The sequence below is a fragment of the Myotis yumanensis genome, unplaced genomic scaffold, assembly GCF_028538775.1.
Source record: "Myotis yumanensis isolate MYYU_CA2020_CCGP unplaced genomic scaffold, mMyoYum1.0.hap1 SCAF_5, whole genome shotgun sequence".
NCBI lineage: Eukaryota > Metazoa > Chordata > Mammalia > Chiroptera > Vespertilionidae > Myotis > Myotis yumanensis.
In genome coordinates, this window is record NW_027223756.1 from 29889390 (window position 1) to 29903474 (window position 14085).

Here is a 14085-nt window from a genome sequence, read left to right on the forward strand (position 1 = left end):
ATAATAAGAAGCTTACCATGTACTAGGCGTTGTCATTAAGTGCTTTATGTCTATTCTCATTTACCCCTCCCCAGTAATACTATGAAATAGACAACTACAATTATTATCCTCATTTTGAGAAGGAGGAGACTAAGATCAGAGACTTTAAATAACTTGGCCAAGATCATACAACCAGTTTGTGGCAGAGCTGGGAAGGTCAAGATTCTCTCCAAAGCTGGCTGATTGTATGCTGAGCACGGTGTAAGAATGGTTCTTCCTTTACTTCTCTCTTCCTGTGCTTTCTCAAGTCTGTCTGTAACTCTGAATCCTCTTTCCCAGCCTCCCTTTATTAACATAGACCCCATTGCTTAGGGTTTCTGTTATTGCCACAGGCCTGAGCAAAATGCCCAAGAAGGTCCTGAGCTTGAGCAGGCTTCTGGCTCCATTTCCCCTGGCCTGCCTCAGTAACAGCCTGCCCTTGACCATCTCCCAGCGCCCTCTTTTTTCCCTCCCTTGGGAAGCCTTGATTGTCAGCTTCATCCACTGCTGGCCACCTTCCCTAACCCCGGGGGCTCCCACTAAATGGTGGCTAAAGTGCTGGAAGCTTTGGAGCAGGAGGGCTTGAAGTGCCAATGACAAATGAGATGAATTTAATAACAATCCAGCTCAGCTGAAGTTCACCTCTGACTTGTGACAAGCTTCCACCTTCTCTCTGAAGTCATTTGTTTTCTCTCTGCATTTCTCCCCACTTTGAGGAGCAGGAGACAACGTACAGTTAGGAGTCTTGAATCCTTTTGAACTTTTAATGTCCTCTGACTAATCTTGCTGATACTGGGGTTTTGGTCTCTTCCTCAAGAAAAATGAGAATGAGATTCCATTGGCCCCTGATGGTGGGACTGGCCACAGCATGAGGGTTGGGGCTGTCTTTGACCTGACCCAGAAAAGCACCCAAGTGTCTCAGGAGATTAGGGCTATTCCCCCTACCCCAAACCTGCATCTCACAAGGATCCAGGTGCTCCCCGTTGTGAGCTTTAGCAGATGTACAATTAACAAAAGCATGCTGATGAATTTACTTAAGGACTGTGTGTCAATAAGTCCCTTTTGGATAAGAGTCCAACCAAATAGATAAGCTTTCAAAGCCATAATTATTCTGGCCCATATATATTAGTTCTGTTGACTCTAGTTTCAGAAAAATGTTAATACTGACTTTCATCACCAGAAGCTGCTTTTATCCTTATGTCTGTTCCTAAGCTATATCAATTTGTCATCATCTTTCATCATGTGCTAAGCACAAGTAGGAGTTGAAGCATCTTTTCTCTCATACCATAAAAATTGCTGCCCTGCTGGGGCATTTAAAATCCAAATTATACAGCCAGCCACCTTCACAACAGTGAAAGTGGTTAGTGGGGGAAGTGGGGACGGTCGGTATCCTTTTTTCAGAGTTCAACAACTGCTCCTGGAGACCTGGAATTATCCTCCCGGAGGGCATTTGTGAAGGTTAATGGCCACCCAGGAAAAGTTGGCTGTGTGTATCATGGCATGATCTTGGAGTCAGCCTCCCTTCCTCGCTCTTGCTGTGGCACCTGAGATGCCACGTCTTAGGTCTGTGTGGATGCTGAAGTGATATGGTTGCGTGTATCTGAATAAGAGGCGCCTTCAAAAAGGTGGTGAGTAATGAGGGAGGTAGTGGAACCCAGTGGAAGGAACACAGACCTTGGTAACGTCCTTTTGGCACTTTGACCATTTCTGAGCTTTGTTTCCTTATCTAAGAGGGTTGGTATGTCCCTCTTAAGATTTTAGTGTAGATCAAATGTGATCATATATAAAGTACCTAACATTTGGGATTGGCACAGTCAGGTCAATGGATGGTCAGTAAATGTCAACTATTATTTTCAGTAAAGGGGTAGCTGCTTCTAAGGTTTAATTTAGGGCTCTGTCAGACACACCCCTGTCCCAAAATCTTGCCCTGGAGTCTGTCTCTATCACAGCATCTATCAACCTACCATTAGAGATTTATTCATTCTCTTGGATCTTGAAGTCTTTGATATTTAAGAATTTCTTATACAGATACAAGCGCAAGGAAGTGTGACATAGTAAGCTGTTGTCAGCTAACACCTTAGCTGGGATTTCTTGCAGTCAGTTGAGAGGAAATTGGTATTTGGAGTGATGGTGTCAGGGAGAAGAGAGGGCTGAGGATTCAGCATGGAAGGGAGCCTCCCCTAAGAAGCCAGCTGGGAGAGCACCAAAGCATGGGATTTACTTCAGAGCTGACCAAGGGCTGTCTGGCTTCTCTCACCTCTTGGTCTTTCTCTCCTGTTCAAGACACTGCCCAGGCAGAGAGAGGCTAGTCTTGCTTATTCTTTTCTTTGAGACTGTGGTTTCTCACTTGGTCCATGAAAACCCTCCCTTGGCAAGGGGGCTGTGCTGATAGACATGCTAAGTTAATCTCATGGCCCTCACTTCATTTCCTCAGTATCCAGGGTACAGCCATTAGGACACATGACACAGAAGTGAGTCAGAAGTGATGCCTGGGCTTTGGAGCCAGGCAGTCCTGACCATAAATCTCTGTTCTGCTTTACCCAGCAGTGTGATTTTTCACAGGCCCCATATCCATACTCATCTGTAAAATGGGTATAAATGTATGTGCATCACAGATGAAACTTGGACGAGTTGTGAGGCACAGAAGGCACTTTAGCCCAGTGCTGGGCATATGGTAAGGGCTTAGTAAATGGTAGCTTCTATTATCATTACAAGCTCATCCCTATGATGTTGCTTTTCCTCAAAACCTATTGTGGAATTCCTTTCTTGAACTGACGAATTTATGGTATATTCATATGACTGAACCTCTGTCAGTGCTTGCCAGATGTGATTTGGGCAAACAGTCCAAAGCCAGATTTGGTGATCAGACAGGGGAGCATCAGTTTTGTATTACCCCCACTAAAAACTGAGGTATGCTGTAAAATAATGATAGACTGTGTGTGTGTGTGTGTGTGTGTGTGTGTGTGTGTGTGTACGAGTAGTTGTGGCTTAACATCTGGCTCAAAAGTGATAGCAAGAGGAAATAGAAAAAAAACATTTTGAGCAGTGACAGGATTGTTGCAAAAGTGTTTGGCCACAGACTTGAAGCATGTGGCTCAATGTTTCATGATTTTCCTAACCCTCCTTCTTGAACCTACTCTGATAACCTTATTTTAAAAATCTAGAAAAAAAAAAGGCTCTGGATACTTAATGGACAAGGTGGTCTTTTTCTGGAATGTGTGGCTAGGACCTGGCTTCCAGCAGACTCAGCTAATTTGGGTTTGTCTTAGTCCAAGGCATCCAAAAGACATACCTGCTTGTGAGAGGGGAGGGAGGCATTCCTTCTTTCCTTTGTTCTGTGATTACAAACTAAGCCCCTTGCTAGGCATGGAGGATATAGTGGTGAAAGAGGCTGACAGAGTCTGTCCTCAGAAACTCAGCTGTTGGAAGCTTGATGTCCATGCCCTCAGAATGCAGGGTGCCACATGCCAGTCTATCTGCTCTTTAGCATGACAAGCACATTTTCTTTCCTGTTCCTAGTTTTCTTTGAGCTCAGATTTGTGCAAACTTCAGGTTGAAGGGGTAGGTGTGGTTTGTGGGGCCAGGCTGCCTAGGTGACCACAACCTAAACCTGATCTGCCTAAATGATGCCATATAGTATAGTCTCTGTTGGGTATCATAGCACAGACTCATCTAACCTGGAAACTATGACTACCTTTATAAGTAATAAGAATAACAGCTACTGTGTACACAGGGCTAATGGTTTACAAGGTAGTACTTCATCTGATGTACGAGCTAATGTTGTTATTATCTCCACATCACAAATGTGGAAACTGATGCTTAGAAAGTTAAGTAACTTTCCTGATGTCACAAGAAACTGGGATTTGAACTTTAGGTCATCTGGTGCAGAGCTTGAGTTCTTAACTATTATGCTATAGTGAGTGCCTCTCTTTACTTATGACATATTTTGAAAGCCTCTTCTTGCCCAAGGTAGTTTCCTTACCAGTTCTTAACAAGATCTAAAATCCTGCCATCTGAATTTCATGCCTTTATTTCTTGTTAAAATGTGAAATCCTTAGGCTTTACATTGTTATCATCAACACCTTAACATCTAATTAAAGATGGGATCTGAGAGACCCAGGCAGGTGGGGATGCATATCTGGAGCTGGGGCACTGCTTGAAAGAGATGCATTGTTACCTCCCAATTTAAGGTTAGAATTGTTGGAAACAAAAATGAAATCTATGTAAAGTAACTAGCACAGTTTTGGGTTCATAAGAGGAATCCATGAAAAATACTTATTATTAGTGGAAGAATTAGGAGGTGTAGGAAAAGTGATCATGGGGGAGGTGGGAGGGCTGAAATAACATGCCTGTGTGCTAGTGTGCGTTCTTCCTTGCCCTCCCAAATGTAATTTCCCAGAGCTCTGAACCCTCCGGTTCCAATTTCCTGAGGCATTACTGCTTTTATGCAAGAACAGGTTTAAAAATGGGACAGGAAGCCTGGGAAGGAGCAAAATGAATAATACTTTGTATTTATCTTGCATCTTTGTCTCCTGAGCTCAAAGTACTCCATTGACACCATTTCATTAGTCCTCCATGCTCTCCATGGGGTGGAAGGAAACAGGTTTTATGAAGAGATTTCCAACCTGGGCTTCTTCCTCCCTCAGACCAATTGGACTACCAGCTTCTCACTTGTACCCCTTACACATGGGTTGGAATGTCCCAAGTGATCATTTATGCCCTGTAGGCATCCTAGGGAATTGCCAGGTCCTTTCTGTGCCATGCTAGGCTGCTTAGGAATCAATTGGGCCTCAGCTGCCAGCTTTTGTACATCTGGGGTGGCCATTTGAGCCTTATCTCCTGTTCATATATTTTTTTTTCCTTTTTATAAATATATATATTTAAATTGTAAGAGTAATAGATATGAATTTTATTTTATTTATTTTTATTTTTTAAAAAATATATTTTTATTGATTTCAGAGAGGAAAGGAGAGGGAGAATGAGATAGAAACATTAATGAGAGAGAATCAACGATCAGCTGCCTCCTGCAGCCCCACACTGGGGATCGAGCCCGCACCGAGGCATGTGCCCTTTACCGGAATCAAATCCGGGACCCTTCAGTCCGCAGGCCGACACTCCATCCACTGAGCCAAACCAGCCAGGGCATAGATATGAATTTTAAACATCAAAGAGTGTATAGTAGCATATCAGGTAAAAAGTAAAAGGCGCTTATTGTCTCTTTTTCCCAACCTCTGTTCCCAGTATGTTTCCTAAACCCCCTGGAGATATTATGGAACTTTGTGGACTTTTTCTGTATGCATGTACAAAAATGCTGTATCCACGCAACACATACTCTGTTCATTTAACCGTATTGTCTCACTTATATTGGTTCTGAGGCTAACCTCGTGAAAGGTCCAAACATGGCTGGAGAGGGGAGGAGTAGCATAGAGGGGAGAGTACCATCCTAGGCCATTTTCTTTCTGCTTGCCTGGTACTTACCTGTGGTTGGTCATGCTCTGTTTCTTTTCTCTGAAGGAGTTTGCGCTGACCAATCCAGAGAAGAGCACCACCAAAGAAACAGAGAGAAAGGAAACCACAGCAGAGGAGGAGCTGGACCCTGAAGTCCTGGAGGTGTTTCACCCAAGTCCTGAGTGGCAGGCCCTTCGGCCAGGTACTAAGCCCGCCCTCCCCCCATGAAACACTCTAAATTCAAGTTGTATATGTCCTTTGTCCCCACAGGGCTCCTTTGAAGGAGCAGCCACTCTTTGGCCCGCTGGAGGGGAACAGTGTGGTCCGTCACAGTGGTGGCTGCTGCTGCAGGGCTCAGGGACCTTCATTTTCCAGCAGAACAAAGATTTCAGCCTCTAAGTGCCCTGGAAGGAAGGCAGGTGGTGGGTGGCCAAGCTTTCTGAGCAAGTGATTGAAAACGTTCTTTCCTTGCACTTCTGAAGCACAGGAGAGGCAGTGACATGTGCCTTGCTCTGCAAATGCTATTTTGGGCTCTTCTGCTCGGCTCAGTGCTGCTGAAATATTGTTCACAGGAGAGTCCTGAGCATTGGTGCAGGGCAGGAGTGTTCTTTTGCGAAAGGAACCTGTGCCAAGAAACGGGCTGATCCTGGCCTGGTTTTTAAATGGGGCATCCTCAGAAAGAACAACTTTCTAACCCTTTTTTGAGTCCAGCCCAGGGTTTAAAACAATAATGAAAGCCCTGGCTGGTGTGGCTCAGTTGGTTGGATCTCATTCCGTACAATGAAATGTCATGATTTTGATTCCCTATCAGGGCACATATCTAGGTTGTAGGTTTGATCCCCGCCCTGGTCAGGACTCATGCGGGAGGCAGCCAATCAATGTTTCTGTCTCTCTCTTCCCCTCCCTCCCTCCCTTTCCCTTCCTCTCTCTCTAAAAATCAATGAAAATGTCCTCAGGTGAGGATTTAAAAAAAAAAAAAAGATAATAATAATAATGAAAGTAGCCAGCAATTGTGTTTATCATATTCAGGTACTGTGTTAGGTGCTTCATGTGTATAATCTTGTTCCATCTTCACATAATAGGACCTATTATTTTCCTATAAAAGCATTGAGGCTCAGAGAGGTTATGTAATTTGACCTATGTTATTCAGCTAACTTGTCCTATGTCATTGATCCTATAGCCTGGACCTACCTTCTTCCCATTTGTCCTAGTCCCAACTGTCCTTGTTCTACCATGATGACACTTGGGCCTGTTCTGAGGAGTAGGTGTTTGCATTCTGCACTGTGGCAAGGTAGATGGTAAGTCCTGGCAGCTGCCACAGTGTAGTTGCATCAGTTCCTTGCTGATATTCATCACCATATCCTCCCTTCCTCCATTGCTGCTGTGCTGGCAGGGACAGCATTTGCTGTGCCAGCCAACTTTCTGGTGATAATATCACTCCTGCTGGGCTTACATAGGGGTAGTTGTTGCCACAGAAGAGTGATGAAGCACCAAGAAAGCCAAGTAGGAACTAATGGTGTTAGTAGAGGGAAGTTTCAGGAACAGAAGTACTGGGTTCAGCAGACCCAACCTCTGCCTGCCCTCCCCTAGCTTCCTTGAGAACTGAGAGGAGTTTTCATGGGTGAGGAGTAGAAGATGTGGGCTGTATCTACTAGTTTTATGTGGTTAACTTGTACCACTTCAACCAGGTAAGTGCCTGGAGCAGATAGAGATCAGTATCCTGTGGCTCCCACTCCTGCCCTCTCTAATTTTGTGGCACCTTCAAGGCCTGGTCTGCATTGCAGAATAAGCCTGAAAATTCTGACCCAGGGCCTCTGCCCAGCCTTTTGGCCAGTGGTGCTACTGTTAATGGCTAAACAAAGAGTCCCCTCTTTAGCCTTGGGGATGGAGAACCAGGGCATGTATGACAAGGGCAGGCTGAGGGCTCTGAGTGCCTCCTGGAGAATGAGAGTGGAGCATTGATTTTTATACCTAACTTGATGCCCCATTGACATCTCTCTCTGTTTTCTAGTTTCTCAAGAGCCCTTCGTAAATTATTCTGCCCCAAATTTTCCCTAGAAGCTGTCCCAAAGGCTGGTGTGTTTTGTTGAACATAGACACTTAGGCACTACAACCCAGGGGGCAAAGCAACTCTGGTTTCAGTAGTGTCTGCCCCATCTTAAGAGTATTATTTTGAGTGTGGTGCTAGAAAGTCTGACTAATGGAGATGGATAAGACTCTCTTAGGCCCTGGTATAGGATTGAAGTGTTCTGTGTGTATATTGAGAAGGTTTTGCATGTATGTCTGTTGGTAGGAAATTGACGACTTTTTTTTTTTTTAATTAAATCTTTATTGTTCAGATTATTACAGTTGTTCCTCTTCCCCCCACCCCCCCATAGCTCCTCTCCACCTGGTTCCCACCCCACCCTCAGCCCTTACCACCCCCCCTCCTGTCCTCATCCATAGGTGTACGATTTTTGTCCAGTCTCTTCCCGCACCCCCACACCCCTTCCCCCACCCCCCGAGAATAGTCAGTCCACTCCCTTTCTATGCCCCTGATTCTATTATATTCACCAGTTTATTCTGTTCATCAGATTATTAATTCACTTGATTTTTAGATTCACTTGTTGATAGATATGTATTTGTTGTCACTTTGTTGTTCATAATTTTTTATTTTTACCTTTTTCTTCGTCTTCCTCCTCTTCTTAAAGAATACCCTTCAGCATTTTCATATAATACTGATTTGGTTGTGATGAACTCCTTTAGCTTTTTCTTGTCTGTGAAGCTCTTTATCTAACCTTCAATTCTAAATGATAGCTTTGCTGGGTAGAGTAATCTTGGTTGTACTGGTAGGTTCTTGCTATTCATCACTTTGAATATTTCTTGCCACTCCCTTCTGGCCTGCATAGTTTCTATTGAGAAATCAGCTGACAGTCGTATGGGTACTCCCTTGTAGGTAACTGTTTTTCTCTTGCTGCTTTTAAGATTCTCTCTTTGTCTTTTGCCCTTGGCATTTTAATTATGATGTGTCTTGGTGTGGTCCTCTTTGGATTCCTCTTGTTTGGGGTTCTCTGTGCTTCTTGGACTTGTAAGTCTATTTCTTTCACCAGGTAGGGGAAGTTTTCTGTCATTATTTCTTCAAATAGGTTTTCAATATCTTGCTCTTTCTCTTCTTCTGGCACCCCCATAATTCTGATGTTGGTATGCTTGAAGTTGTCCCAGAGGCTCCTTACACTATCTTCATATTTTTGGATCCTTTTTTCTTTTTGCTTCTGGTTGGGTGTTTTTTGTTTCGTCATATTTTAAATCTTTGACTTGATTCTTGGGATCCTCTAGTCTACTATTGAATCTCTGTATTTTATTCTTTATTTCAGTCAGTGTATCCTTGCTAGTAATTTCTGACTGGTCCTTTTCCATTTTTTTTTTTGGCATTCTCACTAAGATCCTTGAAGATCTCACTTAGTTCCTCAGAGGTTTCTGGAAGATTCTTGAGTAACCTTATAACTGTGATTTTGAACTCTATATCTAGTAGTTTGCTTTCCTCCATTTCTTTCATTTGTGACCTGTTTCTTTGTCTCCACATTTTGGCTGCTTCCCTGTGTTTGTTTCTATGTATTGGGTAACTGCTAAGTCTCCTTGAGTTGATAGAGTGGTCTTGTGTAGTAGGTGTCCTATAGGGCCCAGTGGTTCAGCCTCCCCAATCACCTGAGGTGGACACTTTTTTTTTTTTAAATATATTTTATTGATTTTTTACAGAGAGAGGAAGGGAGAGAGATAGAGAGTTAGAAACATCGATGAGAGAGAAACATTGATCAGCTGCCTCCTGCACATCTCCTACTGGGGACGTGCCCACAACCCCGGTACATGCCCTTGACTGGAATCGAACCCGGGACCCTTCAGTCCGCAGGCCGATGCTCTATCCACTGAGCCAAACCGGTTTCAGCTGAGGTGGACACTCTTGGTGCACCCCTTTGTGGGCTGTGTGCACAGTCTTCTTGTAGTTGAGCCTTGATTGCTGTTGATATCACTAGAGGAATTGACTCCAGGCCAATTGGCTATGAGGACCAGCTGTGTCTACAATGGAAGAGCTGCTGTGCAGGAGACACCCTTTTGGGGCAGGACTTGCTTCAGTGGGGCTTTGGTGCTCACTGAGTCTGCACCTTGAGTGTGTCACTTATGGATGTGAAGTGTTATAATCTGGTATGGTCTCGCACTGACCACTGGATACACTGGCTCTTGGATCTCCAAGGAGGTGCGAAGTCAGCCACTGCCTGGGGCCACCCAGCAGGAGCTACAGAGAAATCTGTAGATTCCTCCTCTTTGTATTGGGTTTGGAAGTGCCCAGACGAGGCCCAGCTGTGAAGCAAGGCAGGCTGGTGCTGGTGTGGCCTTGGGCCTTTTATTGATAGCTTTGGAGTTCCCTGACCCAGCTGCAGCTTGTTTGACAGATTTTAGGCTGAGAAAGGACAGATCATTCATATGTAAAAGCCACTGTGCACAGCTTGGGTGGGGTTGTAAATTGAGTAGGGTGGGGTCTCAGGGAATCTCCACGGAGGAGCAAAGAGCAATGGCTGCCAGTCAGCCCTGCACTGGGGAGGTCCCAGTACAGGAACAATGACCCTTGCGAGCACCTCCGTCTGAAAGAAAGCCACCCCCACGTTCCTGCCCCGATGCCAGGCAGTCCAGTTTCTCCCCGTATGTGTCTGGGTCCCCCCGAGTCTCGCCCGGCACTGGAGCTCAGAGCAAGTGGGAGCTTGTATTTCTCTCCCGATTAAAAAAGCGGCACACCCAGGTGCCAGCCCGTTCTGTGCCTCCGCACCTCCTACCAGTCTCAATGCGCTTTCTTCTTTACCTCTCTAGTTGTAGTACTTCCGCTCAGCCAACTTTCCCCCCTGATATGGGTGATAGTTGTTATGTATTTTAGTTGTAATTTTGATGTGGTTGTGGGAGGCAGCAAGTACAGGTGTTTACCTATGCCACCATCTTGGTTCTCTGAAGTGCTGATTTTAAATGGTAATTTTTCCATTAGTACCACCCCTTCAACTTGATTGTTTTATTAGATGCCAGTGATGGGACATGAGTATGTAGTCTTCCTGTCTTTTGTGCCTTAGATGGGGAAGAGAACTTCTGGTGAGGAGAGACTTCCCTCAAGAAATGCTCTCCCTCTCTCCCTCTACAGAGGTTTTCAAAAAAAAATATTTTTATTGATTTCAGAGAGGAAGGAAGAGGGAGAGAGAGATAGAAACATCAATGATGACAGAGGATTATTGATTGGCTGCCTCCTGTACTCCCGCTACTGGGGAATCGAGCCCACAACCCGGGCATGTGCCCTTGACCGGAATTGAATCTGGGACCCTTCATCCACAGGCCGATGCTCTATCCACCAAGCCAAACCGGCTAGAGCTCTACAGAGATTTTTGATGAGGGAACAGAAGGGGGTAGCACAGCATTTCCTGCCAGAGTCAGGGACATGGCATAAGAAGATGGTGGTGTGTCTTTTGGGGATTTTTAAGAAAATGGCAAAGTGGCTAGCTTATGTTGAACCTAGTTTAGTACCTTCTGTCTCTGAAGGGAGGATCTCAGCTCTGTTGTCCCCAGGCCTCCAAGGAGGAGATACTAGGGTACATGGTCTGGGCTCATTTGAAGGCAGATTTATAGTTATGTGTTGGAATACCAGGGCACCAACCCATGACTTCATGGGTCTTCCCACCAGGCCAGGTGGGAATTAGGCCCCAGCCACTCAGCCCTGGAGCAGCTGCAGGTCACTCTCCTGAAGTCAGCCTGCCTCTGTTATTACTGTCAGCATCCTCGCTGTGAGCCGCTTGTTCCTGGAAGTGATCTCTCTCTCTCTCTCTCTCTCTCTCTCTCTCTCTCTCTCTCTCTCTCTTCTGGTTTATTTTGGGATCTGTCTCACCTTATGGAAGCACAGCAAGCATTTGAATGTGGATTCAGCATCAACTGTTCACGAGCAAGCAGAGGAAAGCTGTTTTCTGGCAAGTCCTGTGGGTTCTGGGCATGAAACTCAGGAATTTTTTCTGGGCTGAGGACCCCTAAAACCTAGGACTTTGTGTCTATGTACTTGTTATTATGAAAGCTGGTCACAGCCATGAATAGTGGGGCTTGTGCTCCCTGGGTATTTTCTGAGATCCTATTTTGTGCCAGACACTGTATTGGTAGCTGGAAATACAGATAATAGATCACATTTACTAAGCATCAGCTGTGCCAGGCATTCTTTGAGGGCAGGTGCTATAACCACCTTTATTTTTATAGACAAAACTGAATTTCAGGGAGGAGAACTGACTTAGCCAAATGACCAATAAATGGTAGAGTCAGAATTCAAACCTAGTTTTGTCTGACCCTAAGCTTGGGCTCCTAGCCACTGTGCCATCTGTCTCTTTGGATAGCAAATGGGACATGCCTCTGCCTTCCAGCAGCTCATAGTCTCACAGAGGACACAGAGACAGAAAAAGGCACTAAAGTGTTGACTCCAGGGCTGAGTGGCTGGGGCACAAGGGAGGGGGAAGGCAAGGGCCTTCAATCTCTACCCTTGAGATCTTGCTGGAGCAGTGAGTCAAATTTTAGGATGATAAACTTCCACCCCCATCTTTAGTTCTCTATTTGAGCTGTGTGGTCTTGGTCAGGTTGATTGGAATCTTTGAACCGTAGTTTCCTCTTCTGAAAATGGGGATGAAAATACCTACTTCACAAAGATGATGTAAGACTGAAACAACATTAACATGTATAAAATGTTTCACACAGGGCCTGGCATATAGGAAATATTCAAGAAGTGGTTATAGTTGTCATTTGAAAAAATATACCTTGCTGGCTCCCTTTCCTTGAAGACCTGAAGGAGAAGTGGAGGTGACAAGGCAGCCTGGGCAAAGGGCTCCCTTGTCTTGCCCCATGTGGGCTCAGGGAAGCTCAAACCTAGGGTTTCTTATTGACCTGAGCTGACTTTCAGGAGGCCATGAGAGCCTCTGAAATATTAGCATTAGCACAAAGAGCTCTTTTGATGGGAGCACGGAGGAAGTCTGTGCAAGAACACGTTCATGTGAGGGGGTTAAAAAAAAAAGGGAAAAAAATCCAAATCATCAACTGATGAGAGCAATCCAAGAATTATAGAGCACCAGCCATCTGGTCAGATCATTTCAGATCTGCACAAGCAATGGGAGGGAATTGAATTGTAAAAACCTCATTTATAGTAGACCAACTACTCTGTTTCAAGTATTTAAGAGAGGAGTCTGATTTCCTGAAGGCCCTAGACATCTGTCTGAAGGAGCACTTGTCTCTGTGAAGCCTTTGGTTCCTTGCAGCTTGGATGGGGCTGTGTGATTCTCTAATCCTCCAAAACCAACTGAATGTTTAACAATTCACTTCTGATACTATCTACCTGGACTTAGTGTCAGTTCCCACAGTTTAATGGCTTAGTGCCCCATGTCTACTTCAGATGTGTCGAAAGTTCCAGGCCACTTGAACTTTTTTGATTGATCAGCTATAAATTAGGGGTTCCCACGACCCCCTTCTCAGATTTGACAATTTGCTAGAACAGCTTGAAGAACTCAGGAAAAACACTTTACTGGTTTATTGTAAAGGGTACAACTCAAGAACAGCCAAATGGAAGAGATGTATAGGGCAAGATATGGAGAAAGAGATTCATAGCTTCCATGCCCTCTCTGGGCACACCACCCTCCCAGCACTTCTGTGTGTTCACCAACTGGAAGCTCTCTGACTTTATTGTTTAGGAGCTTTTATGGAAGTTTCATTATATAAGCATGATTGATTAAACTATTGGCCATTGGTGATTGAACTTAATCTCCAGCACCCTCTCCACTCCCTGAAGGTAAGGGGATGGGGCTAAAAGTTCCAGTCTTCTAATCATAGCTTGGTCTTTCTGGTGATCAGCTCCTACCCTAAAATTATCTAAAGGCCCCTCACCAAGAGTCATCTCATTGGCATAAACTTGGGAATTAAAAAAGATAACATTCAGGAAATTCCAAGGGTTTTAGGAACTCTGTGCTAGAAACCAGGGATGAAGATCAGATACATTTTTTATTATACCACAGGCTGCAATTGAGGTAGTACTAAGGGGCAAAGCTCCCAGTACTCTCTGTTCCCTCCCCTGCTCTGTGGTTGGGAGGGAGGTGACCTTCCTTTTCTCTCCTAGTCTGGAGTGATCTTCTTTATGGGTCATTTCATTCCCCAGGATGGTCTACAAGAGTATGATCTGCTTTTGTTCTTCACACACAGGCACAGCCCCTCCCCAAGGCCCATGAGCAGTGGTGTTCATACCTAAGCTCCTGTGGCTCATCAGAGTGGTACAGTGAGACTTTTTGGCTGCCACCAGGAGGTAATCACCTGAGGGAAAGGTATAGGATGGGGCCTCTGTTGAATGATCTTTCACCCTGGCTCAAGTGCAGTGCTGGAAAAGTGTAGCAGGAGCTGGATAGAGGAAACAGCATGTTTTGTGTGTGTGTGTGTGTTGTGGGATAGTTTGTCTCCTCTCTTGAACACAAGTTGCTGCCATCAGCAACTTTTTAGGATGAGATGTTCAACAGAGCTTATCATTGGTGCCTCTTCCTTTTGCACAATGCTTTCTTCCCCAACTTTGAAGCCTTTCAAGTCTGAGGATTCCCCAGTAAC

General features: G+C 44.9%; 1 protein-coding gene across 2 annotated transcripts in view; it reads left to right on the forward strand.

The window, feature by feature from the left end:
- The window catches only part of SIL1 (SIL1 nucleotide exchange factor), a 214986-nt gene that overhangs the window by 64514 nt on the left and 136387 nt on the right, over nucleotides 1–14085 (forward strand). For both annotated transcript variants that reach the window (XM_070414888.1, XM_070414889.1), the window contains exon 3: nucleotides 5533–5668. In XM_070414888.1, coding sequence (XP_070270989.1) covers nucleotides 5533–5668 — 136 coding nt within the window. The remainder of the gene's footprint in view (nucleotides 1–5532; nucleotides 5669–14085) is intronic.